Raw genomic sequence first — 27,648 nt, 5'->3', positions numbered from 1 at the left:
TGGTATTAAGCATTCTGGAACCTGTCATACTAGGTAAAAAAAGCTGGATACTCATAACCTGAATTATAACAGTAGTAATAAAATTGTTGCAATTTGGTTTGATATAATTTTAAAAGGTTCCAGTACACACAGAAAGGTTTGCCTATATATATATATATATATATATATATATATATATATATATATATATATATATATATATATATATATATATATATATATATATATATATATACATATACATACATACATACAATAAATTTAAAATAAAACGAAATGGTCTTCTAATGCAACATAAAAAGGATGGCATACAATATGTCTTGCTATAACAAAATATATTGCACAGGCTTGTCCATTAAGTCATAAAGGCATCAAGTTCAACTTGGAGGAGTCTTTATTTTAGCTAAGAAATACCACTGAATTCCTAGAGAAAGGACTATCTGTAAGAGATGTTTATTTTAACATAATATCATGACTAGTAGACTACAAGCTATTTCTCTTCTTGTGCAAGTTTAGTCTCTGCAACAATTTGTACAAAAGCTGCAAATGAATGTATTAGTATTGCAGAATTAGGCCCATTAAGCAAGATTAATTCAATCCCATAAACTCCCATAATATTTTGGGCTGAAGATTGAGATAACTATGTTTTTCTGACTCTAAGCAGTATTGATTCAAAGTTTCTTCATTAATTAGTTGATAAATGCTTAAAGACAAGTCCCTAAGTAGGCAAGTTCTTTATATTCTTGAATTCTTTTTGTAATATGTAAAACACACACATTAATTGCATCTTACTTTAGAGTAACTATATTTAAAAAAACACTCTTTTGAGAAACTTACAGCCTAGTTATCCCAATAACACACACATTAATTGCATCTTACTTTAGAGTAACTATATTTAAAAAAACACTCTTTTGAGAAACTTACAGCCTAGTTATCCCAATAATTGCAAGAAACCCATGTGCTATTTAAGTATAGTTCATAAAGTTCTCTAGTTCAATTAATAGCAGCTAAACATGACACAGCATTGTAAGTGACTACTTACTGCATCAGATGTTATCCTTAGCTATACAATATTCTAAAAATACCATTAAAATAAATTCTTCACATTTGAACCTGAAGGTAAAATTCGCTTTTACATATATTAAACAAAATTGCTTTTGCATACATTAAACAAGTTAGGGAATAGACATACCAACCATGGATTCTGGATTTTTTGCCCAATCCCTTAACAATAGCTCTGTTGTAATTCATCCTAAGCAGGGGGCTTAGGATGGAAAAGCTGGAAACATTGTGAGACATTGTCTTACTGTCTTATAGAAATGCAATTGGAGGATTTTTCCCCCTGGATATTTTTCTACAGAGTTCTTAGCTACATATGGACCTTTTTTTAAAAAAAGACCTGAACTCTCTTTTATCAGCTTCTCCATCCCTACCAGATGTGGTTCATTTTTCAGAAAGTTAGTCTGCTGATGAACAAACAAATGGCATGATGGTCCAGTTGCCTTTACATAAAATTGGTATGTACACATTGTAACACACACCACAGAAATTTAAATAAAATTTATACACTTCTGTTCACCAATCACTCCATAAAGGTAATCAAATGTTTAAGTTATGAAGTTCTAACAGAATGCACTGAAGTCCCTGTTCACATGAAACTGCCTAAGTTTCCACTGCATTTCCTTCATAGAATAGAAATGATGGGACACCTAATTTGTCCCAATTTTTATTTTCCATAATTCCTGTTTTGTATTACTGATAGGCTAAAAAAAGGCTTAATACAAGCTTCCCTTATTTACTCCACTGGGGTTCTCTGTTAACAATTTTTCTACTGTATGCTTTCTTTTCAACTAGATTCCAAAAATGGAAGATAGTTTACTTATTGATAGTTCACCATATTTAGAACTGGATCTTAGGCAATAACTGGCTGTGAATCAATAGTAAAACAGTATTTAGTGTTTCTCTCCATTCTGAGTACAAGCACAAACCATATGAAATACTATAGCAATCAGTGAAGCAATCACTACTTGAAGAGTTATACAGCTAAAAGTGAACTGTATTATGTAGATTGCTGGACATTTATGCAATATACATTACAATGAGGTGAGTTAAAGCTAAATGCAATATTCTGAATCAACAAAGGAGAAATTCTATTTTTCAGAGTTGTCAAGTTTTTGTCCCATCCCACTTCTGAATTAGTTTTACAAAGTACTCAACTTCCCATTTCAAACTTTTAAGAACTTCATTGTAAACAATTAAAACACAACAGAAATGCATATGTATATGTATACAAGTCAGAGTAGTGTCTATTTTGACTAATATACACATTTATAAATGTAACATAATTTTCATATATACATAGCAGTCACATGCACATTTATTAAGTCAGGGCCTTTTTTCTACCCAAATAGAAAAGCAATGAATCAAATGATCTAATGGATCTGAAAAATATAAAGACCTTATACTGATGAGACATCATAAAGAACTTGAGAGCTATCTCACCCTTACCAAACAACAAATTCAGGAACACAATTCTACCTTGGATAGTAATAGGCAGCCTAGTGCCCATTTGGACACTATTATTTTTATAGCATGGCCAAAGGCAAAAAAAAGATTGTGGTAGATACAGTCCAAAGTACATACAGGGCATCTGGCTGCATATGTGGACTTTAAAGGTCTAAGTGAAAAACACTGCTTAAAATGTACTTAAAAACAGGTGTCCCTCTCAAAAGAGGAGAACTAACATTTACAAAGAATAAATACAAAGCAATAAACTTAGCTACCAATCTTTAATACTGATAAAAATGATAAGCTGGAAACTAAAAGCAAACAGAAGAACACGTATACAGTGTATTTAAACAGATGACAGAATTGAATCTATTTTTACAGTTACAGAAGATGCGGATCTCATTCAAGTGTAATTAAAACTCAATCCCCTTTTAACACAATTGTATTCATAAGCAAATTCAGCAAGTTTTGTCCAAAAGTTATCTTTTAGACATGTTCCAGTTAGTCAAGATTCAAGGCCATGTCCATTTCATACAAGGGGCAAAGCATTCTTAATACAGTCTTTTCTATTTCTTGGCAACAGTTATGTAATACACAGTTCAGGCTTTCAATTTAAAACAATGTAATACATGTACTTACCAACCATATCAATAGATAAATGTGTTTTGCTTCATGAGAGCCTTGTCACAGCATGCTAAAGTACAATACACTGCCTGCTTTTTATTTGTTCAAGTTAAGGAAATAATCAGTTACTGTCCAAAAGAGTTGGAAGCACTAATTGTCACTGACCTATTTCAGTGCCTTAAACTTGCAATAACTTCAAAAAGAAGTTGGGCTGCATTCTACATTTAATAACAATAAAAATAAATATGGCACTGATACAGGTTAATTACAACTACTGCTTCTTACACTTTGGGATAGTAATCAAATGATGATGATCAAGTCACACCAATGACCTCACACTTATAAATCTCAAACCACTGAATGTCTTTGTGCAAACTAGTGGAATGAGCTAGTGGAGTAAGTAAAAGTTCAGCATATCAGATTGGGGAAGGAGGTATTATGCCACTTTCTATGAAGTAGAAAAAGTATTTTTAAAAAGTATTTATAATGGTTCAACACTCCCAGAAGGAATCCAAAGAAAAAAAGAAAACAGCTGCACTAAATTTCAACACACATTCCTAACTATAAGGTATAGTTTACCTAGCTAAGCTACCTTATCTAGCTAAGAAGATAAAGCATCCACTCCATACCATGAAACTGTGTCCAGTAATTCAGAGTATCAGCACAACAAAACTGAGAAAAGGATTACAGTTAGATTTAATACTAGTGAAGCAGAAAAAAAAGGCAAAAATGTTTCTGTGTGTTGCCTTTAAGCACTACTTCCACTCGAAAGTTATAGGAAAAAAGCCTTGTAATTCTAAATTCCTTGGAAACACCTCTCTTCATATTCAGTTCCCAGTTTAATATTCTCCTTATTTTACTACTTTTGCGGAAGACTTCGGGATTGAAAAGAAAACACACCGAGCGATGAACGTCATACCTTGCGCTTCGTCGTAAGTGCTGATCTTGCAACTGGGAAAGAAGAAGTGCAAAAAGTGCTCGAGCCTCGGGGGTGGCAACCGAAGAGGCACCGCCAGTTTGCACTGCCTGCCTCGCTCGGCGGTGCATTTGCAGAAATGGACTCACTTTTCTTTAAAAAAAAATCCACCTGGTTTCCCACCCCACACACACACCCCAAAACGACCCTCCCGCTGCAGCTGGGGCTCAAAGCCTCGAGGGGAAGCAGGAATTCCCCGTTGACGCTTCCCTTCGCCGAGCCCCCCCCACCCCACCCCACCCCACCCGGAGGTCAAAAGCAGCAGTCTGGGGTCGCCTTCAGGGAAAGGCACCGGGTTTACCTGCATGACTATCTCGTTGGGTAACTGCGCGGCGCGGAAAAGCTCCAGGACCCGCCCGTTGGACGCCACTTTCTTGGTGCTCTCCGTGTCGCAGTAGGAGAAGAGGTCGCAGTAATAGCGCTGCTCCGTTTCACTCAGCGTTAAACCCTCCATCTTACACCGGCCTTGCCTTGCCCTGCCCCGGGGATCGATCCTCCAACGGGGTGGAGTGAAAGAGGGAGCGGGGCCGCGCTCGCACGCGCGAAGCCGCCGCCGCCTCCTCCTCCTCGCGCCAGCAGCGGCCGGGGAGGAGGGGGGAGGGCGAAGGAGGCCTTCCGCAAAAAGAAAAAAAAAAGAAAGGAACGAGAGCGCGTGCGTCTGTGTGTGTGCGCGCGCGCGCGCCTTTCGGCTGTCGCTTGTTGATCTTTCGCCGCGAAGCTGCCTGCCCGACAAGAGTTGCGGAGGAAGGTTCCAATCCAGAGGAAGCCCGACGACAGGGAGGAGGAGGGGGCGTGGCCGCGCGTGCAAAGCGGGGGGGGGCGGGAGCGCCCAGCGCTGTGAGTCGGTCAAAGTCTCCTAATAAAGTTTCTGTACGTTTCCCTTCCGTGCCTTTGGCCACGCCCATTTCCCCTCCCTCGGGCTCTCTGGGGAAGGCGCGCGCAACCAAGGGGCGGACGGATTTAATTCCGCCCCCGGAAAAGGAGAAGAGGACAAGAAAAAAAAAAGGCTGCCCGAGATCTCGCGCACGAGACCCGGATGCGAAGCTGTGAGGTGGTTTAGCGCTTCGCTCCGCTTTCTCATACGACAGAAGCGTTCGGGAGGGTTGGAACAGAGAAAGAGGGTGCTATCCCGTCCTCTGTCGGTCTGGAGGTCTGCTACAGTGTTCTTGAGTACTGTAGCACCCTGTGGATGTCTAAATTTTGGAACTTGCTCGTACGATCAGTTGAAAATGAAACAAGAATATCTTTAATGGAGTTTGCTGGGGATGACTGGTTTTCCTACTCTGGGGATGATAAGAACTGTAGTCCAACATAAGTGAAGGACACCAGATTAAAGAATATATTTATTGTTGATTTGTTATGCTCCACCTGGCAATACCTTATCAAAAACACGACTAAACAATATTAAAAAGTAAAGGCCTATATTTAAATTTAACAAAAGACTGACAAAAAAGATGTGACTTTACAGATTTTTCTAAATATAAAGTACAAATAAAAAGTGATACCCACAAGAGGATGTTGCCTTCTGTTTACACCCAAGCTGTTTACTTGGCAAAGGTACCAAAGTGATTTGCCATGGATTTCTGGGATGTTTTCCAATTTCCTAATCTACCTGACGGTCCTGATGTTGCCTGGCAGTTTCTCATTCAAATTTTAACCACACTTGATCTTGCTTAAGTTGAGCTTTTTAAAAGCTTGCTTGGGTGCTGCCACTAGAGACAAATAGAGTTCCTACAGTATTTTTCACATCTTGGGGGCAGCACAGAAGGCCTTATTCCATATGCCAGAAAGACTGGCCTCTGATTATTGTGCAAGGGTATTTTCAAAAGTCCATCTGCTTCAAAAGTTAACAGCCAGAGAAGAAAGGAAGGAAGAGACAGTTTCTTAGATCAGGTTTCCAATTTATTTCAGGCCATTGAATCTATTTTTTAAAAACCCTGGAATCCCTTATTGAGAAGAACAGGACATTTGGATGTCAGAGGATAAGCCCTGATCTTTCCAATATAACTTAGAAAAATTGCTATAGATATGCCTTAAAATCAGTATTGAGGCAGATATACACAGCTGAGCACATTAAAATTTTCTTTCCCTAGGGAACCAACCCTAAATATGGTCAGTTTTTCATACCTCGATACTATTTTTCCAGAGCAACTTTTCTATGAAAGGAAAAATCCCTCTACACAAGAGACTAATGGGGGGAAAACATCCTCCCTACAAGGATCTATGTTTAGATCTTTTTGTGGAGCTCTTTTCTCAGTCCCACAGAACCCATTTAACTTCTCAATGGAACCTAGGATTCCATAGAATCCAACCTGCAAAACCTCACCTTAGATAGGGAGATATATGAACCAGTACAAGGGAGGCCAGTGATGGCGTGCATGATAGCGTCATCATACAAATGCTGCAATTTGTATTAGGCATTGGACATTAGTATATAGTGACATTTGCCTGGTCAATTTAATTTTGTTTGGTGATATCATGTACAGGTATTTGATTTATGATCCTTTCTTCAGACTGACGTTACAATGATGAACAAAGTGTATGGTTAAGTTATGGCCACTGCTGTACCCCTACATCATGTGATCAAAATGTGCTTACTTGGCAGCCTGCCTGCACTTATAACAAGGGCTTTGTAGTTCCCACCTTCCCGATACCTATGCCTGTTTTGTTGCCCGTTCTTCACCACCTCAGCTGATCTTCACTATTTTCTTCCAGTTGCTGGTGAGGCATGCCCAGTCTAGCTGCTGAATCAGTGAATGAAAGTCAACACCAGCTAAAGAAATGGCAGCTGTGATTTTATGTCGTGTATATAATAACTTAAATTTATAATGCCTCACAACTCTCATTAATGAAATTAATTTTGACTTTTTTTCTTCCAGATGGCTTTCTATTAAACATTGTTAAAGCTTATATTCCTACCAGGTTGTATACTTGAGCAGTTAAAAAGAAAATTTCCTTTCAACTGGTTCCACCCTATCAGCAATTCAAGCCTAATCAGCCTTTTCACTCTCCACCTCAACTCTGCTTAAGATTCCAGCAAAAACATATACAGACTTGGTTCTGTATATCAGAGGTCTCCAACCTTGGCAACTTTAAGCTTGGTGCAAAGCTGGCTGGGGAATTCTGGGAGTTGAAGTCCACCAGGCTTAAAGTTGCCAAGGTTGGAGACCTCTGCTATATATGATAACAGTTCCTAAGACATTTTATGCTTCTTACTAATATTACACATCATTCCTTCTTTAGAATTTAATTTAAATTAGGAACCATTTACGCACCACAGGTAGTCATTGACTGTATGCAATTTTTTTTACTACCGGTTCTGTAGGCATGGCTAGGTGGGTGTGGTGTGGCTTGGTGGGTGTGGCAGGGGCAGAATACTTCAAAATCTCCATTTCCACCCCACTCCAGGAGAAGAATACTGTAAAATCCCCACTCCTTCTCACCCCACTGACTTGCTTTCCAGCTCCTGTGCAGGGCAACAAAAGAAGACCCAGCCAATCAGCTGGAACTCAGGCAGGAATAGATGGAGGCAATGCCAACCAAAGGTGGTATTTACTTCTTCCAACTATTCAAAATTTCACTACTAGTTCTCCAGAACTAGCTGAATATCACCTCTGGACCATTCCTTTAGTAATTAAAGGTACAACCATGCTTAAAAAAAATTGACCTGTCCTTGAACATACAGCAGTTGCAGAGCCTCAGTTATGTGATTACCATTTGCAACCTCCCCAGTTAGCAAGCTTGCACGCATACCCTCTCCTTCTCCCTCCCCTCCTCTCTCTACACACACACACACTTAGTGTTTTATAGTGGTTAAAGTGCTTAGTCTATGAACAGAAAGACCCAGTTAAAATTAGTAACATTAAGGGAATCTGGCTTTGCCATTGATTTTGCTTGTAGAAGGTTGCAAAAGGTGATCACATGATCACTGGATACAAATAAATGCCAGTTGCCAAGCATCTCAATTTTGATTACATAACCTTGGGGGTGCTGCAGTATAAAAGTATAAAAAACTCACAAGTCATTTTTTCAGTACTGTGATAGTTTCAGAGGGTCACTAAATAAATGATTGTAAATTGAGAACTATCTGTATCATGAAGGAATCTTAGGATACAGCCATCATATCCCTATACCGTTAAGTTGCCATTGCCTCGCTAGTTGCTTTTTAAGGAGGTATTTCCTTTTATCTTTGGGTTTCTCATTCTATTGGAGATATATTTTCCACCTTCCCTCTATACAAACCATGCTGAAGGCATGACCTGGCTCTTGGTCAAGCAACCACTATGATGAAGTGGCAAGAACTGAAATGTGTCCAGCAACTTTTGACTGCTGTGTGCATGCTACCTTTCCAGTCAGTTGATTTTCTTCCATGGCTGTTTCAGTTTGTGCTACTTAACTAACATGACCACAGGAGAAAAGCAGCAGCAGCAGCATAACGAAAGAAAAATGTGATCAGGTTTCTTTTAAACAACCTGCACATCGCTTTCGGACCCATGGGATGTAAGCTGTTTTTGAAAGTTTGTGTTCTGCAATATTGCTTCCTCTAGCTGTAGTGGGGCTGCTCTAATAATCAGCTTGCCTTTCAGACACGGTATTATATAGGTCAACAAATGCCTCTAGAGAGATTCTGGTTTAATCTGCTATCGCTAAAGCAGCACCATGGTTACTTGAGAATGTTTAGAGCAGGGGTGTCCAACCGTGGCAACTTTAAGACTTGTGGACTTCAACTTTGCTGGCTGAGGAATTCTGGGAGTTGAAGTCCACAAGTCTTAAAGTTGCCACGGTTGGACACCCCTGGTTTAGACTAAGTAAAGTTAACCTATCAATTGGGGTTTTTTTCTGCAATGGTCAGACAACTAGGTCTCACAAAATTCGCAAGAGCCGCACCTAAATGCAATGGTTTTGACAGGTAGATAAATTTACTGCTCTAAACATTTGTAAAACTCATCCCCACCCAAGGCCCAGCTCATATCTTGAGAAGTGACTGAAATCCAATTACTGGACCTTAATATATCCTGCAGTGAATTGCTAGGACATTACTGTACCCTATTTGCCGTCCCCCTTACTAGACAGTATATAAACTGGCAAAATAGGAGCTAATTATGGTAGCCTGCTTTTAAAAATCCCATGGAAAGACATATATGTTCAATGGCTGCAGTCCTGATGCTGGGGCAAAAAGGAACTCCATCAGACTCATAAATGTTTATCATGTAAGGACTCCTGGGAGGTGGTTGGTTAACAAATATTACAACGAGGCGATCTCAACCTTCTGCCATCTTTTCTGATCTAGGAGAGGTTGACTGACACCTGCAAGTCACTTAACGAGGCTGCATCAGGTCATGAGCACACAGGTGTGACCTAGCTCTGTTTTAATCATTGGCGTTTTCCCACTTGGCAAACGGAGCTTATTTTCAGGTGCCATCGGTTTAACCAAGCCTCGATCTTAACCCCCGGCCTCCCCAGAAGCGTTTGCTACAGGCGTGTGGGCGGCACCTCTCCTTCCGCTCACTTTCAGTCTCGAGTGGGGGGAGGGGGGGGAGGTTGGTCACAGATTTCCTCCTTCTGACACTCTTTCCGAGCCACCCTTTGCTTTGAACGCCGCTCCTTCGCTTCTCTGGAGGTAAGTCAGTCTATGGAGGTGAGCTGGAGAGGGCACCCGCAGTCAGGCGACCGACGCGCAGGAGGACGGCAGGGCAACAATCGCAGGGGGCGCCTCCCTCCGTGCAGCGGACTGCGGGGAGCCGCGGAGTTCAAAGTCCGCTTCGTGGAGCTCTTGTTTCCCAGCCGGGGTTTGAGCCGAGGCTCTTTGTCAGGGCGGAGGGAAGGCGAGGTGGCGGCAGCCGGCACTTCCGCGCCGGCGCCATGTGATCCTCCACGCGGATGGAAAGGGCAGGAGAACGCACCTTGGAGCCGGGGACGGGGGGCAGAAGTCCTCGGGTCCGAGAACGCTTCTCGCCGGCGATTGCTGGTGGGCGAAGGGGGTTTATCCCAGACGGGCGCGGCTGATATTCTGCTTTGCGCAATTGGCCAGCGGGAGGGCTGCCTGCAGCCTTAGTACTGCTTACAGCCGGGATGGGAGCCCCCTTATCGAGACGAAGAGGCTTGCTTCCGGAGAAGCAGGCTTGTTTGGGGAGGGGGGGTGGGTGGGAAATCGGGTTATTTATCCCATTGTTTGCCCGGCTGTTGTACCTGCGCCCTTTCCCTTTCTTAGCCTCGCCAGTCGCCTTTAACGCAAAACGGTTCGCGCTCCCCTCCTTTGGCAAGTTGCGCTTCCCTCGCCTGCCTTCTCTGCCCGCCTCTGAACGCGGGGAACCCGAGGAGCGCACAGGAACAGGTGGAAAGCTGTTCTTGTCGAGGAAGGGAACGTAAAAGCGAGAAAGATGGCAGAGAAAGACCTTCTACTTGCTGAAAGCTTTCATTAGCTGAATACCGAAGCTTCCCTGGACCACATTGGAGCCATAGAGCCGTTCAAGCATCAGGCTTGAAGACCAGTTTTAGTCCTGCCTCGGGCATGAAGCCAACTGGGCCAGTCATTCCCTCTCAGCCCTAGGAAGCAGGCAATGGCAAATCACTTCTGAAACCTTACCTAGAAAATTGCCCGACTAGTCAGGCAGTCCCTCACACACAAACACACATGTGACCAAATTAGGATGGGTGTTGCACCAGAGAGGAAATTACTCATCATGCTCTTCTTATCCTAGCTGCAAACAAAAGAATTTAAAAAAATGAATATATTCCTAAGCCATGAAGCCAATGAAAAGTCTCAGATTCCTTTCTCACCTGTAATAAATGTAAAACACTATTGAAAATTAACTAGGCACTCACATATCCTTGCTTGCCATTCATATTCATTTGGGAGAAGGAAGCATCTTAGGTCAGGATTCAGTTACACTTGAACAAAAAACATTCCCTTAACGTTTGAAATAATATGCACACAAGTAATTATCACTGCTCTTTGAAGTGAAACATGTTTGTTCACTGTGGTAATAACCTCCCATACTTTGTATGGAACTATAGGAGCTTGCCTGCCTGGGCTGCAGTCATACAAGTTTCTTAGGTGTAACTCCCATCAAACTTAATGAACTTCTCATTAGACATGCATATAAAATGTCAATGTTGGGACCTCATTTTTTTTTAAAGACAGCTTCTTGTGGTTTTAGTGAAAAGACTTGTAGGAGACATGAGTTAGTCCAAGGGTCTCCAAACTTGGCAACTTTAAGATTTGTGGACTTCACCTCCCAGAATTCCGGAGTAACATGACTGGAGGAGGAATTCTGGGAGTTGAAGTCCACAAGCTGTCAAGTTTGAAGACCTCCCTGTTTAGACTGACAGCCAAAACCCAGGTGGAGTCTGCATTTTTTTCTGATTAACTGAATATTGACATTTTCTGAAGATAACTATGCAGCAGTTCTCCTATGTGGGTGGATCTCTGCACAGATTTTGTGTAGTCTGTCAGGAAACTGCCATTGGTTAGCAAAATAAAAAAATCCCTATTTGCTTGAACTAGTTTATATAAATGGAACATTATCTTGCAATGCTGTTTGATGTACAAAGATTTTGAAGAGGTGGTACTTTGGCAGTCTGGATGCTACGGTAGATACCAATTTCTTTATGATACTATACCACTTTTGAGATGGGCTTTATTAATAAGTTTACAAAACTTAGCAACCATTGAAGTTACAACAGCAGTGAAAAAAATAAGTTACAATTTGTACTTAGGAACTTTATAGCCTTCCCATTATTGTACATGATCAAAATTAGAGTGCTTGGCAACTGTCATTATTTACAATGGTTCCAGCATCCCAAGGTAACGTGTTTGCTGATTGCAACCTTCCCAGCTGGTTTCCGACAATCATAGTCAATGAGGAGAGCCAGATTAGTTTACTGACTGCATTCTTCATTTACAACTGCAGTGATTTGCTTAACATTCCTGGCAAAAAGGTCATAAAATCAGGCATGACTCACTTTAACAACTGTAAAGCAACTGAAATTCTGGGGCTGATTGTAGTTTTAGATTGAGGACTACTGTAGAAGTCTGTTGAAGAAAGCTAGTTAAAAGGAGTGGCAACTTTTAAGTTGTGCTTTCATTTAGTCATGGTGAAATTTTGTTGAAATTCTGCATTTGCACTGGTAATTTAGTGTATTATATAAAAAGGTAGTTCTTTTTTTCCAAATGAATTGTACTTTAAAGTAGAAAAATAATCTTGGATTTGGTCTGCAAACAGCAAAAGAGGCAGACAAGGATTTTTTTTTTTGTTCAAATTCCGTTTAAGAAGGTGAAAGGGAAGAATCACCTTAAATGCTGGATCATGTGCTTGTCAGAGAAACGTAGTACTTTAAATAATTGTTATGCAATTATTTTGCAATATAAAGGCATTTAAAATGCTAGAATGTTTAACACGAGTAAATGCTTTACAGGTACCACGTGCATTTTAAGACTTTCCTTTGCAGAATGTGCAACGATGTATCTGACTTCCAAACACATAAGCCACTTAATCAGGAGGGTAACTGTCTCTTTGAGAATGTGAACTGATAAAAAGGACCCCTCCCCAACATGCATTCATTGTGTCCCCAAGTGCACATGAAACTTCTTTTAAAATCTCAGTACTTGTTATGAATATGAAAGAAAACAGGGACAAATTTATAAGGCAACAATTTATTTGTAGGTTACAATGAATGTTGAACATGAAATCAACCTGTTAGTTGAAGAAATTCGGCGGCTGGGGACCAAAAGTAAGTATGATGAAATGGCTGTAGAAGGAATATAAAATTAATAGACTCCAAATGTGGTAGAATATAATGGACATAATTTCCAATGTATATTGGTCTAATATTTCCAGAAGGCACTGTACTGGGAAAAATCTGCAATGTAGGAAAACCTGCAGAAAAAACACCATTTGAAAAGATATAAAGATACAAGATTTTGTTCTTAAAACATGGAGTAGACTGGATAAAAATCAATAAAGTTCAGTAAACGGGCAACAGTTCAAACATTAAAGGAAGTGGTTAAGGCTTTTGCTTCAAGCCAATCTTATAAGTTTGTTACAGAATATAAAGTATTGTTTATGTGCAATCAAGTTGATGTCAATTCTTAGTGACTATATCTTCTCCTGTTCCCAATCGGGTTCTTTTGGTCTTTCAGTGGTGCATTTATGACCACTTTAAGCCATCCTCTTTCTGTCTTTATTTCTATCTTTCCCAATATTATAGACTTCTCTAGAGAGCTATGTCTTCACATAATGTATCTAAAGTGGGATAATTTGAAACCCATGAGAAGCCTGAGTTGATTCGTTTAATGATCAGTTCTTAGCTATTCAAGTCCAGAGGACTTCTCCAACACCAACAGGATATAAATATTGATTAGTAAATACATAATAACAGCATGGGAACCCCTAGACAATTTAAGCCAACAGCATGCATCTCTAGTTCTAATAGCATTATACAGAATAACGAGACTGACAACTTTCTTTCAAGGGCCCCCTGTGCTTCTGAAAACTGGTGTCAAGTTTCATAGCTACTAATGCAAGCTTGTGACATAAAACAATCATTTAATGGAAAACAACAATCCCTTCTGAAGGTATGCCTACTCGCTTGTGGAAGCTTGGCAACAGTGAGACATGATGTCTAGGTTGAACTATCATGTTAACTTTGTTTACTCATTGCATATTAATTAGGTCACAATTTATATAACAGACCAAAACTATATTTGATTCCCAGTTAAGTCACTAGAATTTTTTCATAATTTTCCTGCTTTTAAAATAAAACTGAATTCTTATGTGCATGTTGGTTCCAGTTTAAATTGGTAGTGTAAATTTAGGTTTTAATCAACAGCCTCAGCAGCGGTTTGTAAATTCACTATACTAGTGTGCCTTTTTGGAAAGGGCATTTAAATGCAATCTTATTTTTTTCCTCATTGACTTTTAATTTCAGGTGATATTCATGTTCATTAATCATAATAGGTTAAAAAATAAGGGTTATTTTTGTTGCTTTTAGCTTAGTATAGCATGCAAATTGCGATTCCTAAAATATGTTTATAAATTAACATGTAGGCAAACCCATCTAGTTGTGCTTTATTCAACCATGGCTAATATGAAGCCAGTCAGTATTAATCATGACTACCTTGAGTTACTTTCAGCCTAAATGATACCAGATTTTCATATGATTATTATTCAGTATATAGTCACAAAGCAGTTTTCAGTAATTAAAAATGTAAAAATGGAAGATTAAGATTTTAAAAGAAATGTTAAAATGTGTTTTTCTTGATACTTTCTTCAGCAGTGTCAGCAAATCTAAAATAATGAGATTACTCACTTGATATAGTTTACAATTTGATCTGATGGATTTAGATTTAATAATTTTTACTGATTTGTGTCTCCGAGTGCATGTTTTGTTTAGAAGTTAACATAGTGGTTTTATTTTCACATTTACATTGTGATGAATTTGGCTATGGATACAATAACCTTATTAAATCAAATTAGAAACCTTGAAAATCTCCAGGTCCAAGGACTTATTGGGAGCTAAAATGTTAATATGTCATTTCATCCTCGTGCTTTCTTTTGTCCAGATCCTGATGGGACATTGAGTGTGAAGTTTGGAGTGCTGTTTGCGGATGAGAAATGTGCCAACCTTTTTGAGGCTTTAGTGGGAACCCTGAAAGCTGCAAAACGACGAAAGATAGTTAGTTATCCTGGTGAACTTCTTTTGCAAGGAGTTCATGACAATGTTGATATCTTGTTATTGCAGGATTAGTTGCTTTCCTAACAAATGGCATTTTCATTAAGTATATGTAACTCAGATCAAGATGCATTTGATTGAAAGCATATCTTCCTATTTATCTTTATAAAATTATATATAAAAATTCTTTGAAGGCCTTTTAACAAATTCTTTTCTGAAACTCTTGCCACATAGGTTGTTGGGCCTTTTGGGGGTGGGTGGAATTTGGGAATTACATTCTCACTTGTCTGAAATGTTGTTAAACTTTGAGAATTCCTTACAAATTAGCAATATTAACAACCTGTGAACCCTGCTACAAACTTCCAAAGATGAGTTTGTGGGGATTCGGTGATTCCTCTGCAAGAATGAAAATTATTCTGGCCAAATGCAGCATTCAAGCTGGTGGTTTCATCTGAAACGGAATATTTGATATGGTCTTTATGCAATGCTTGAAACATAGATTTCTCATGTGACACTTTCTGAACTGTGATACTTCAGAGGAACTGTGTAAAGTTATAAAAGCAACGGCAGACAGAGGAATTATTTTGCATTTTTAGCGTATTCTCATTAATGAAGGAGAAAATGTTATGGAAATCATTTCAAAGAAAAAAATAATGTAAGAAAAATGTGTCATTAGCATGTTATTTTTCACTTAGTTGGTTACAAAGTGACCAAGGCAAAGTGTTTTGTCTTTTATTGTTACAAACATTTCTCCAGCAATCGGCAAATCAGACATAAATTAAATTCTGAGGAAATACTCAAAAAGATATTTTGATATTTTCTTTGGCAATATGTCATTGCTAAATGGGAGTCTTACTGTTTGTCCATCCAGTTTCACCTCCCACAAATTTGAGAATCTCAAAAGACCATTTGTGTCTAACTCCTATAATATTCCTTTTCTCAGGGTGAAGTTAGAAAGAGAAGTGGGAGGACAGTCCTTCTATTCCTCAGATTCCAGTTTCTCTATAAGGTTCATTACTCGATGATGATGCCCTTCTGGGGAATGGGTGTACCTTAAACAATCTGGGTACATCACTTCAGAAAGCACTAAATATTATCCAAACTACTGTTAAGGCAAGTTCATTCCTTTTCTATTTGGTTTGGAAAAAAAAAATTGAACAGGATGTTTGAAATGCTCATCTGAACCTTTTCTGGCAGGCATCAGGGACTGAACACTTGAAAGATAGTATATGACATAAAAAGAGAAGAACAGGAAGATTGCCTCATAGAGGACATGAACATGCAAAGTTGGTAGAATTGTACAAATCTATCTCACAGAGGTCCATTCTTTTAGTTTTTTACAAGATGATTGAAGTGCACTTTTCATTACTATAATTCATCTAGGAAACTAGAAAATCACCAATTCTTTTTCCCACCCCTCTCCACTCCTACCCAAATACTTGAGAATTAAAGACTGTCTAAATGGCAACCATGGTGTCATAATACATTTTGTCTTTTAGCCCTTCTTATTCTATGCATTGTATTCTATTCTTTGCATGATCCTTTTGTGTCTAATTGATTCAGTGGCTAGCTAGTCTTCCTTGGAAGTCCCTAAGGGGATTCAAAGTAAAATACTTCATCAATAAATAAAAATCTGGGAGTTATTTTTAGCCATTTCATTCCGTGAAAAATATGCCTTTAATTAAATAAACATTTCATGTACACTGGGAAAATTTGGTCTCAAAAATACGTATTTTTGGTATTTACAATAAAATATTTCCAATTCTCGCTGGTGTGGTTTGTTTCTTGAAGTCCAGAGTAGCTCACCTGAGCACTGGAATTCTTATTTTGTAAGGATTCTTTTTGCCAAGTCTGTACACACTTGTATTAACTTCATCAAAATCGAAGCATTCAAGAAAAAGAAAAGTTTGCTATGGCGATGGTGGAGCATAGGAAAGCAATGGTACTTAATAAGAAATTTTGCTTTGATGCTTATGAAGGAATTTGATACAGTATTTTCATCTCTGGAATGATTTACATATTTGTTTAATGCATTCTATGTTAGTGATCTTATTAAACTTATGATTCAAGATTAAGGACATTAGTTACCATGAAAGAGAAGCAATTAAAGCAATTAAAGCTTTCAATATGTCTTAAAATAGCTGGAAACTTTTTGGAAGTTTACAGTGTGAATTCTGGATAAATAAAGCTGATAAACAAGCAGTGCATCAGAACAAATATTAGTGTCTGATTTCAAAACAAGATAATTTCCTATGGAAACTCAAGTCTTTGAGTTGACACCTGGCTGACTAAAATGCTAGAGGTTTAAAGATTAAAGATTTTTGATTAAAGTTTATGTTCAAAGGACACACTTCTAAATTTTTAAGATCTTATCATTTCTCATTCTTTAAAATAATTGTACAGTATATATGTTTTCTTATGATTTATGGTGATTGCAATTTTACTTTAGAAAACAGAGGAAAAAAACCCAAATGAACAAAATTCCATAAATTTAATTATGGATTAATGTGAAACATAAATTGAACCATAGCACTGCTGTATATTACTTGAGAGGTTTATAATGTAGGAGCTCAAATATTGGTTTAGTGTAGGGAAGACCCAGATTCTATCCTTAGTCAAGAAAGTTTACTGGGATACATAATATGATTTTCTCTCAGCCCAACACACTTCAAAGAGCAGTTGTTTTGTGGAAAAATGGGAGTATTGTTGTGCTGCCTTGAGGGCCTGACACAAATGTTGGATATAATTCTAACAAACAAACAGCTATTTAGACTTAAGAACCAAATATAATAATCTGTAACAATATAAATTTAGACAGTCATTAACTGGCACACACATTCAAGAAAGCTTTCAACATCAGAGGTGGTATTCAGCAGGTTCTGACCAGTTCTGGAGAACCAGTAGTGGAAATTTTGAGTGGTTCATAGAACCGGCAAATACCACCCCTGACTGGAGATTTTACAGTATCCTTCCCCTGCCACGCTCACCAAGCCACGCTCACAGAACTGGTAGTAAAAAAAATTGAACCCCACTACTGTTCAATACGTACCGTAGTATGAGCTGCCTAGGGTATTTTACTTCTAATAACTATTATATATGGTATATAGGTAAACCAGGCTACATTCAAACCAATATTCTGGGTTGCAGTCACCAAATGATAAACCTGCCTGCATATACAACCCTGCTTTCCTAATCAGAACATCTTCTGAGTGAGACATATTGTGACTTTCTCTTTCCAGTTTTATGCACTGGCTACTAGGAGGCTGGAATCACGACATAATGAAGATCAGATAAGCTGAGCTAACTTTTAATTGAAAAGTGCCTTAGTCATTTCCTCAAATGATACAAATGCCCCTCTTTACCTTATTATTTATGCAATAGTAGATGTGAAGGAATCTCACTTATCTATTGTAGGCAATGAAAGAACTTTATTTTACAATTACTGTACATTGTCATGCTGTGTATAAAGTCATGCTCTATGATGTTTCTTATAGATTTCCTTCCTTGCTTCCTTCTCATAAAGCAGGCAGCATCATCTATTATACCTAAACAGAGTTAAACTGCTCAATATATTACATCAAAGCCTATCAGGTTTTCTGTAAAGAAGAACTGAAGAATCTCACTGAAATAGAAATAATTCAGTACTAGTGGTATCATTAGTAAAGATATATACAGGTAGACAATTTGAACCACAATTTCAGTCGTACGTTATGATGGTTGTAAGTTAAGGCAGCCATATGACTGCACCTGATTTTACAACTCGTTTTGTGGTGATGCGTAAGTAAATCACGAGGTTATAAGTGTGACTCCATTCCGCTGGAAACCAGCTCCCCTCCCCCCAAAACCATTGGAAACTGGCTAAAAACACTGCAAATTGCAATCCTGTGACTGCAAAATGAAAAAAAAAGTCCAGTTCCTCTTGAAAAGCATGTTTGGGACATTTTCATCTGGTATTCTGAAAAATAATTCAGCAAATATTTCAGCAATGAGTTGGGAAACAAATCAAAGCCCAGAATTGCAACCAAGAGCTATGTTTTCCAGGCAATTTTCAGCATTAAAATACCATAAGAAAAACTGACAATTTAAGGATTCTGGAGAAGTCTTGTCCACACAAACTACATATATCTGCCAGCATTGGCCCTCATCACACATGTAGAACAAAGTGATATGCTGCAAATGGGGCTGCTTCTGAAGCCTTATCAGAACCTGAAGTTGATAGAAAAGGAGGCTATTAATAGATGAGAGTAACAATGGACTTCCAGTTTGAGCTTCTGCGACGACAGACCGAAACCTCATCTCTCCGAGGCTTCGATCCGTGCTCGCCGCTGAAGCGCCCCGAGCCAGCTGGTTTTGGGCCTAAGCCACCCCGTAGAGGTGGTGAAGAGGGGGGAGACTGCCTGCAGGGTTGAGGAGAGCCGCATCTCTCCTCCCCAGCTGGCCATTACTCCCTTTCCCGAAGGCGGTTGTAGCGGTGGTCAGAAATGGCCACTACAAAGAAGAACTCGACTGGAAAAGAATGTGCAGGAAGAAGATAAGAGAAAATTTTGGTTGACCGGGTCAAACAGCAAAAGCAACAAATAAGGCACCCTGGAATTTAAATTTAACATTTTTCCCAAAGAAGATTTTGAAGCTGCGAAGGAGAGAGAGAAGGGAAAGGATTAGGTTTTTTTCCTTCCCTTCCTTATACTGATATAAGGACTTAAGCAAGAAATTGAAAAAAAATCCACTTTGACATTAATAGGCATCTAAGCTGAAAATAAAAGTCAAAGGGATAATAAAGATTTCTGGACATTTAAAAGTTTTTAAAAGCAGGAAAGGAAAAAAAAAGAATAAAAGGGCAGGATCTGGAAAAATGAGGAGACTGCCTGGAATTAAGGAATGGAACTGTAATTAGAAGGAACTTACAGTGAAATTTTAACAAGATTCCTCAAAGGTACATTTTAATGGAAACTTGGTAACAAAATAATAGAACCCCAGGAAGAGAAAGTGGAAAAAAGAAGCAAGTAGAAACAGCCTTGGATTATTTGGATTATTTGGTGATTTTTGGTTTTTGCATCTAGATGACTAAAATTAACTGGGTGGTTGTTTAAAAGTTTTTAAAATGGTATCACTCTTAGAACTGAAAACGGAACTTAAAAAATGGAAGGAAAAGGCACAAGAAGGGAGAAGTTCTTTTGGCTTCTTGTTTCAATTCTTATAAATGGAGATCTGGAACTATGAGAAACAACAAGAAACGCTTGCAGAACAAGAAGATTGGGACAAAGAAGAAGCCATCTTTAATGATCAAATAATTTTAAGTGGGGGGAAAAAAGAAAAGGAGGGAAAGAGAATGAAAGGTTTAAGACTAGAAAAAACAACCAAAAAGAAGAACAATTTGAAAGATAAGTATAATATTAGAAAGCAACAGAAGAGGGGATTACAGATGAGAGAGTTAGAAGTAGAGAGAGGAGGGGGTAAAAAGGGGAGGGAGAAGAAGAGGGGGAAGAAGGCAAGGAAAAGAAGTTGTAAAAAACAGAAACAAGAAATGGAGAAACAGAGAAAAGATATAAGGATTGTAACCATAAGCTTGTTTAGAGATAATGGGTGAAAATTTAATTGCAAAAGGGATTCTGCAAAGGTACATAAGATAGCATTGTTATATTACAAATAGAAATAATTTTAGAAAATATGATGGATAAAATATTTACTGTAATGTAGTGGGATTTTTGCTAACAAATAAATGAATTAAAATGATTGAGAGAATTAAAAGGGAACATTTTTAATTATTAGTAATGATTTATAAAAATATAAGTGAGAAATATGGAAAAAAAAGAATTAACATGGGAAGTTTGTAAGTGTTCCCAAGGAAGTATGATATTTAATTGAAAAGAAATGTTAAAGATGTTAAGATTTTAATGCATATTAATGATAGAACTGAATTGGAATGGAATGTGTATTTTATTTACATATATATATATAATTTTTTCTTTTTAAGAATATAGTCTCTATTTTAAGAATGTACCAAGCAGAACTCAATTTGAAGTTATGTATTACATTGAATGCTATAATCTTAAAGGTATACATTGAAGCTTAAATAAGAGCTTGAATGGATAAATTAAAGGATATAATGGTGTCATACTCTAATTTGTAACTACAGGGAAAAATTTGCTTAATAAGAAAAGATAATGTGAAATTGAAACAGGACAGACAAAAGTATAAATATAATGATTTGAATTGAGATGAGATAATTAAAACAAAGTTGAGAAAATTAAAAGAGGGGAAAAACTATGTAGAAAATATAAAATGGTAATAAGATATGGAATAGAATATAAAAATGAGCATGAAATTGAGTTTTGTGTCTGTATGAAGAAGTGATAACCTGGGACCATGCTATTTTCAAAAAAGATGTTTTATTTGTATTTTGTTTTTGTGAAAACCCAAATAAAATTTTCAAAAAAAAAAATATATAGATGAGAGTAACAACTGCAATACAACCAGTGCTGGCTCAAGGGTATATGGAATCCCAGGCTACACTGACTGAGGTGCCACCTTGTATTGATTTGCATTTTTTAGAATGATTCAGCAGGACGGTGCCTAAGTTTGGGCACCTAAGGCTAGTGCCCCCTCTGCTTTGGCTTCAAGCTAGCTCTGAATATAGTATCAATTCTTTAGTTGTTGCATTAACTACCAAATAAACATCTGATTCAAGGAATGAGATGTTACAATTGGTTTTAACTCTAGGGCAGAGGTCTCCAAACTTGGCAACTTTAAGACTTGTGGACTTCCAACTCCCAGAATTCTCCAGCTGGTCCACAAGTCTCTGTTGTAATGACGAGGCAGTCGAGTTGTTTGATCATGAACAACTGAATCATGATGATCTTTATTGGAGTATAGCCTTACTTTTATATACATTTTCAGTTATCCTCCATCATTGGTTAACTTTGGTTACTGCTTAACTTTCATTACTGTTTAGTACAGTAATCCATACAATTAATTATCTCTAGTTAAAGTCTAACGTATGTTTGCTTCTCCTCTCTAATCCTCCTTTATCCATAGATTAGTGACTTTGTTTGCCTGAGTTGTATTTGCTTGGAAACATTATTTATTTGCCATCCGAGATTGGAACATTCCTGCAATTACAACTCTACAAGTCTCAAAGTTGCCAGATTTAGAGACCCTTGCTCTAGGGCCTTTATGGCTTGGCTCTGGGATACCTTATGGTCCATCTTTTCCAAGGGGATCTGACTAGCCTCTGCAAACAAGAAGGGTCGGGGTCCTTACAGTCCTGCCTGGTCAAGAGATCAAAGGCATAAGGCTCCAAAGGCAGATTTTTTTTAAAAAAAGTGGCTCCTGCTATGGAACACTTTACCCTCAAGAGGTCTACCAGGTACTCTCTTTATTTGCTTTTCACAGAGATATGAAAACAGTTCTGTGGCACCAGGCATCTGGCAGTGGACATTTAGTATTATGACTGTATGGTATTGGACTGTTATTTTTATTGCTCTGACATTTAATATACATGCGTATGTATATGTATGTATGTGTGTGTGTGTGTGTGTATGTGTGTGTGTGTGTGTGTATATATATATATATACACACACACACACACACACACACACACACACACACTCTCTCTCTCTCTCTCACACACATCTTTATATACAAAGCTATTACACACGCAAGCATAGGCTTTTAATGTTATTGTAAACTTCTTTAAGTTTAGGGAGCTGGGCAGAACATAAATTCATATAAACTAACCAATGTCCATTCAGGAGATGGATCACCTGTTGAACAAAGAAAACCAAATAGAAAAGACAAAGGCTTTTCAATCAGTACAAATTCCCATCACCCTATTAATATAGATAAATAAAATTCATAGGATTAGGGAGAAAAAGACTTAAGTCTCCTTTATATATGCATGAAAATTTCACTCCTCACCCCTATCTATGTACAGATCCCTATTGTGATCTTTTAATATAAATATTTAAGAAATTACTTAGCAACAGATACAAAGCTTTGACTGGAGCCTCCTAAATTTGTAAGCATTTCCCAAATAACCAGTGTGAAGGGATTTTTACAGGTTGCTCTAGAACTTTTTTCTTCCAATTCTTCATAGGATTAGGGAGAATTATGTACGTCTTGTGTTCAGAGTGTTATTCTGAATGAACAACAGTGCTTAATTCTAGAGGAGGAAACCCATGTGTGGGCAGTGGACTTGCATACAGCACTATAGCAGCACAATTGCAGAGGAAAATCATAGGTTTGTTATAAAAGATTGAAACATAGTAAATCATTTTAAAGACTAATGAAGAGTATAAGAGCTGTAATGCATAAATAATCCTACTGATAAAAATATTTAGGTCACATGATATTCAGAACAGCAGAAATATCCTTTAAATTAAAAATAATAATTAAGACAGTACAAACACATATAAAGAGATAAAACAGACTTTCCTGATTTCAGGATATAATCCTTCAGAGCTAAATGTTTATAAGCTTCATTATAATGGCATTTTGGAAGCTTTCTGTGCTAACATTAGGTAAAAAAAAAACCCGAGAGGGTAAAAGTGGCATGTAAGAGAAAATGAATAATGGTGCTCTACAAGGTAAGGCACATAACAATGTTTAAGCACAATGACAACTCCTAATTTCTTTGAGTTCATGAAATGGGACATAATTGCCCTGGTTTTAGTATCCGGTAAAAAATAAAGTAAGCCTACGTTACTTTATCATAACACAATGATCATTTTTCTCTTGCAAAGGTATCTTTGGAAGAATCAGAATAATTTCATCCAAAAGCTTAGTGGTAGTTCTCCCCAGATCTAGAAATCTGGAGCAGTCCCAAGTGTTGCAGAAAGAAACCTCTGAATAGAAGGGATTTGGGTTTGTTTTTTTCTTAGAAAATGGAATTAGGATATAAATAACTCTGGATTTGCAAACTGTGGTACGTATAGTATGGTTTTTGGGTTTTGCTTATTGTAATTTGGGAATCCAATCTTTGTGATTTGCAAAACATAGTTTACTAACATGAACTCTTCTTTTAAACAATACCATACTATAAGGTGTACAGTACCTTTTTGATTTGTGGCCTCTGGAGTGCCCCTCCACACCAAGCCGCTGAAATTCAATTGGCCCTGACTTATTGGCCTTTAGAAAGATCTTATGGAAATAACCTTGGAACTGGGAGGGGTAAGTTCCCGTTGGGAAGAGTATAATTGAGAGCCAGGTTGCCTATTAGTATTAGTTGTTAACTTTTTTACTCTGCTTGTTTCCTGTTGTCAGCTAGCTAAGTTGCAATATTTGGGTGTGCAACCATACAAATTATTTCATATTAAATAAACAACCAAGCAAGCTTCCATCCATCTGTGATCCAAAAGAATTATGACTTAACACATTTCTTTTGGACCACAAATGGATGAGAGCTTGCTTGATTATTTATTTAACATTAAAATAAGTCTCTCTATGCTCCATCAATTTCTTTCAACAAAGGCAAGTTTACTTTTTCTTCCTGTCACTATATCTTAGGGGAAAAAATTGTAACATGGCTCCTGAACAACATAGACCCTCTGGTGGCGATAAGAAACAAATTAAAATCCACACAGGCAATATTAGGCCAAATGAAGATATACAAAATCATGCCAATTTTTTATTTTCAAGAACTCTTCAAGGCAACCTGGATTAAAAAACAACAATTGATAAAAGAGTTTTATTTGCTATTCTTCCTTTGACATATATTCTGAAGTAGATACTGTCATATTCTTAGACAAAATGAAACGATTGCTTAACATTTGGTATTAGTATTGTTATTATATTTTTAGCATTCACATTAGATCCTGTGTTATGGTGGTGCCAAGCCTGGATGAGAAAGGAGGAAGTTTGGGCATCGGTCTAGTAACCTGTTCCTGTAAAAATTATAACTATTACAGAAACAGCAATAACAATTTCTGTTGTTGTTATATCGTATAAAGAATTTAAACTCTGTATACAAAAGCAATGAAACACAACACACCCATTCCTTGTTTAGCGACTATCTCACTTAGCGACCATTTGCAAATACAATTGTAATAAAAAACTCACTTTCTGACCAATGCATACATTTACAACTAAGTTTGTATGCTTGACCACAACACATTTTAGAGTGAAAGTAATACTGGAGCAACTGATGGAAGACATCATCTGAATGAGATGGTAGTAACTAAGAATCTTCCTAGTATCTCTCTCTCTTTGTCAGGTATTCACTTAGCAACTATTCTGCTGAATGACCTGGTTGTTGGAAATGGAACTGAATAAGTAAATAAGGAATGGGTCTACAGCAGGGGTGTCAAACTGGCGGCCTGCAGGCCTGACGTGTCACACGCAGGCCATGCCCAACCCAGCTCTACAAATGCAAAAAGCATCAAAATATATATTGTGACACGATTGAATCTGATATCTGTGGTTTACAGCCTCTACTGTCAGTATCACAGTGCTTTGGCCACACCTTGCCAATAACATGAACACCAAGCCATGTCCACCCAGTCACATGACCAAGCCACGCCCACCAACTAAGCCATGCCCACAGAACCGGTTGTTAAAAATTTTGAATCCCACCCCTGGTATACATCTACATTAAGAGGTCGAGAATGTGATTACCAGTCAAATTCAACAAATGCTCCCTTCATCAATTGCCTACAACAGCAACAAAGCAGTGCTTGAATGAATTGTAATGCCATTCTGCTTCTTTTCAGATAGCAAAGTCTGCCTTGAAATTTTCACTTCCTTTTTTCGTGTACTTTGAAATTATTGTTTTCTCCTATTCCAAGAAACATTGCAGAAAATACTTTCTTTGGTCTTGTTTAACTATCTCACTGTTTCATTTAGTGCCCATTCAGACATACGACAGCGATTAAAAAATAACTTTATGACCAATATTAGCATTTAAAAACTTTGTAGATCTGTAAAGCAAAGGAAGCTGAAGTAAGATGATAAGTGTTTTCATTAATAACTAGTTGTGGTTGGTAAACGAGGACTACATATAATAGGATTGAAAATTATATCAGCAAAAAATATTTAATGTGATTCTTATGTGAACTGTCAGAATGGAGCACTTTAATATATGTGTGTGTGTGTGTGTGTGTGTGTGTGTTTTAAATGCTACAATAATAAGATGTCTTCTAGTTTTTAAACAAACCAGTGAGCTTTTTAAAAGTTGAATTAGAAAGATAGACAAAAAAATGTAAACCTGCCATAATATTAAATACCTCTTCATTGCATATGTATTAACTAGACCAAGAAACTGCAAAGAGGTTGGGAATATGGCTCAAGAAATCTTTAAGAAATTGTCCCAGGTCACATCAAGAATGACTTCCATTGTGGAAATAAGAGTTAATTAAGAGATTGGTTAATTACTTAATAATCTTATGACTCCTAATATGAAATATGATTTTGATCTGAGAAAAAATCTACCCCAAATTAAATATATCACATATTTGTATGTGAAATTTTCATTCTTATATCTGGGAATAAACTGCACAAAATTTAACGGGGCTAGGTTTTTATTGCATTCTAAATGATTGCACCTGTTGATGATATGTACAGAATTTTGGCATACTTCTGACAATATGTGAACGTACCAAAAGTTACTCTGGTCTTAATTTATTGCATGAGCAACTAGAACTTTCCCCTTCCGACAAGCAACTTTTCTTGAAGCTGCAATGTGAAAATACAGATACAAATACAGATAGTCCTCTACTTACAACCACAATTGAGACCAGAATTTCCATCACTAAGCATGGCATTGTTAAGTGAGTCGTACCCAATTTTACAAAGATTTTTTTGCCAAGATTGTCATGTGAATCAGTGCAATTGTTAAACAAATCCAGCTTCTCCTATTGAGTTAGCTTGTTGGAAATGAGTGGAGAAGGTTGCAAATAATGATCACATGAACCATCATAAATACATGCCAGTTTCCAAGTGCCCAAATTTTGACCACGTGGTTATCAGGATGCTGGGATGGTTGTAAGTGTGGAACCTGTTGTAAATCTCTTTCTTCAGTGCCATTGTAATTTCAAATGGTTGCTAAATGAATGGTTGTAAGTCAAGGACTGCCTGTAGGAGCAGGTATGAAATGAAGTAGAGATATATGCTGATAAGTTTTGGAAACTGACCATGTACATCCATAAATGAATCTCAATTTAACCATAAAAACAGATTATAGCAAACAGATTTCCTACCAAGTTTGTCAAATAATAACAACAAAGTTCCCAGTCTGAACTGAAATTGCTTGATGAAAAGCAAAACATCAAGGTTTGTAAAACTAGCCAAAGGATTTAGAGCTCTTATATAAACTTATTCTCTAATTAGACATCAGAAACAGATGGTTTATTTAACATTGTGGGCTGCTGCCCTGCATTCAGATACATATTTTGGTTACATCACATGATATAAATGCATTACCCCTTTGAGATGTTGTTTTTCTTTATGTTTTTTAATCTGCTTCCACATAATTTATTTGGTTTTGTTTTTTGTACACCACCCAATATCTTTGTGGGAGATGGGCAGCTATGTAAACTTGATAAATACATAGGTACTTCAGTAGGGAGATAGAGGATAGATAGCAATAGCACTTAGACTTATATACCGTTTCACAGTGCTTTTACAGCCCTCTCTAAGCGGTTTAGAGTCAGCATATTCCCCCCCAACAATCTGGGTCCTCATTTTACCCAACTCGGAAGGATGAAAGGCTGAGTCAACCTTGAGCCTGGTGAGATTCGAACTATCAAAGTGCAGTCAGTCAGCAGAAGTAGCCTGCAGTACTGCATTCTAACCACTGCATCTCCTCGCCTTGGATAGGTAGGCAGGTAGGTAGACAGATACTTTAGTTTGAACCGCAAAGTGATATACAAGAC

General features: G+C 37.7%; 2 protein-coding genes across 20 annotated transcripts in view; one reads left to right on the top strand and one right to left on the bottom strand.

Moving 5' to 3' along the window:
* The window catches only part of REPS1 (RALBP1 associated Eps domain containing 1), a 45,767-nt gene extending 41,075 nt beyond the window's left edge, over positions 1-4,692 (bottom strand). For all 19 annotated transcript variants that reach the window (XR_015744892.1, XR_015744893.1, XR_015744894.1 and 16 more), the window contains exon 1: positions 4,410-4,692. Coding sequence is in view for 10 of the 19 variants with exons in the window: in XM_026705567.2 (XP_026561352.2) it covers positions 4,410-4,562 (153 nt within the window). In the remaining 9 variants the exon portion in view is untranslated. The remainder of the gene's footprint in view (positions 1-4,409) is intronic.
* A 4,858-nt stretch (positions 4,693-9,550) lies between these two features.
* On the top strand, positions 9,551-16,549 carry ABRACL (ABRA C-terminal like). Its single transcript, XM_026705575.2, has 3 exons — positions 9,551-9,728; positions 12,775-12,841; positions 14,673-16,549. Exons 2-3 carry the CDS (start codon positions 12,781-12,783, stop codon positions 14,855-14,857), a joined length of 246 nt encoding a protein of 81 aa, XP_026561360.1. The 5' UTR covers positions 9,551-9,728; positions 12,775-12,780; the 3' UTR covers positions 14,858-16,549.
* The last annotated feature ends 11,099 nt before the right edge of the window (positions 16,550-27,648 follow it).

Source organism: Pseudonaja textilis, chromosome 1 (assembly GCF_049901715.1).
Source record: "Pseudonaja textilis isolate UNSWEBS1 chromosome 1, rPseTex1.2, whole genome shotgun sequence".
Taxonomy (NCBI): domain Eukaryota; kingdom Metazoa; phylum Chordata; class Lepidosauria; order Squamata; family Elapidae; genus Pseudonaja; species Pseudonaja textilis.
The sequence above is the reverse complement of the archived record's forward strand: the minus strand, read 5'-3'. Positions and strand labels throughout refer to the sequence as shown.

What these genes read in the sequence shown, in the direction of transcription:
- ABRACL (XM_026705575.2), top strand. Translation starts at nt 12,781, where the DNA reads ATGAATGTTGAACATGAAATCAACCTGTTAGTTGAAGAAATTCGGCGG. An exon ending in TCGGCGGCTGGGGACCAAAA is followed by an intron (nt 12,842 to 14,672) that starts GTAAGTATGATG and finishes TCTTTTGTCCAG; the next exon opens with ATCCTGATGGGACATTGAGT.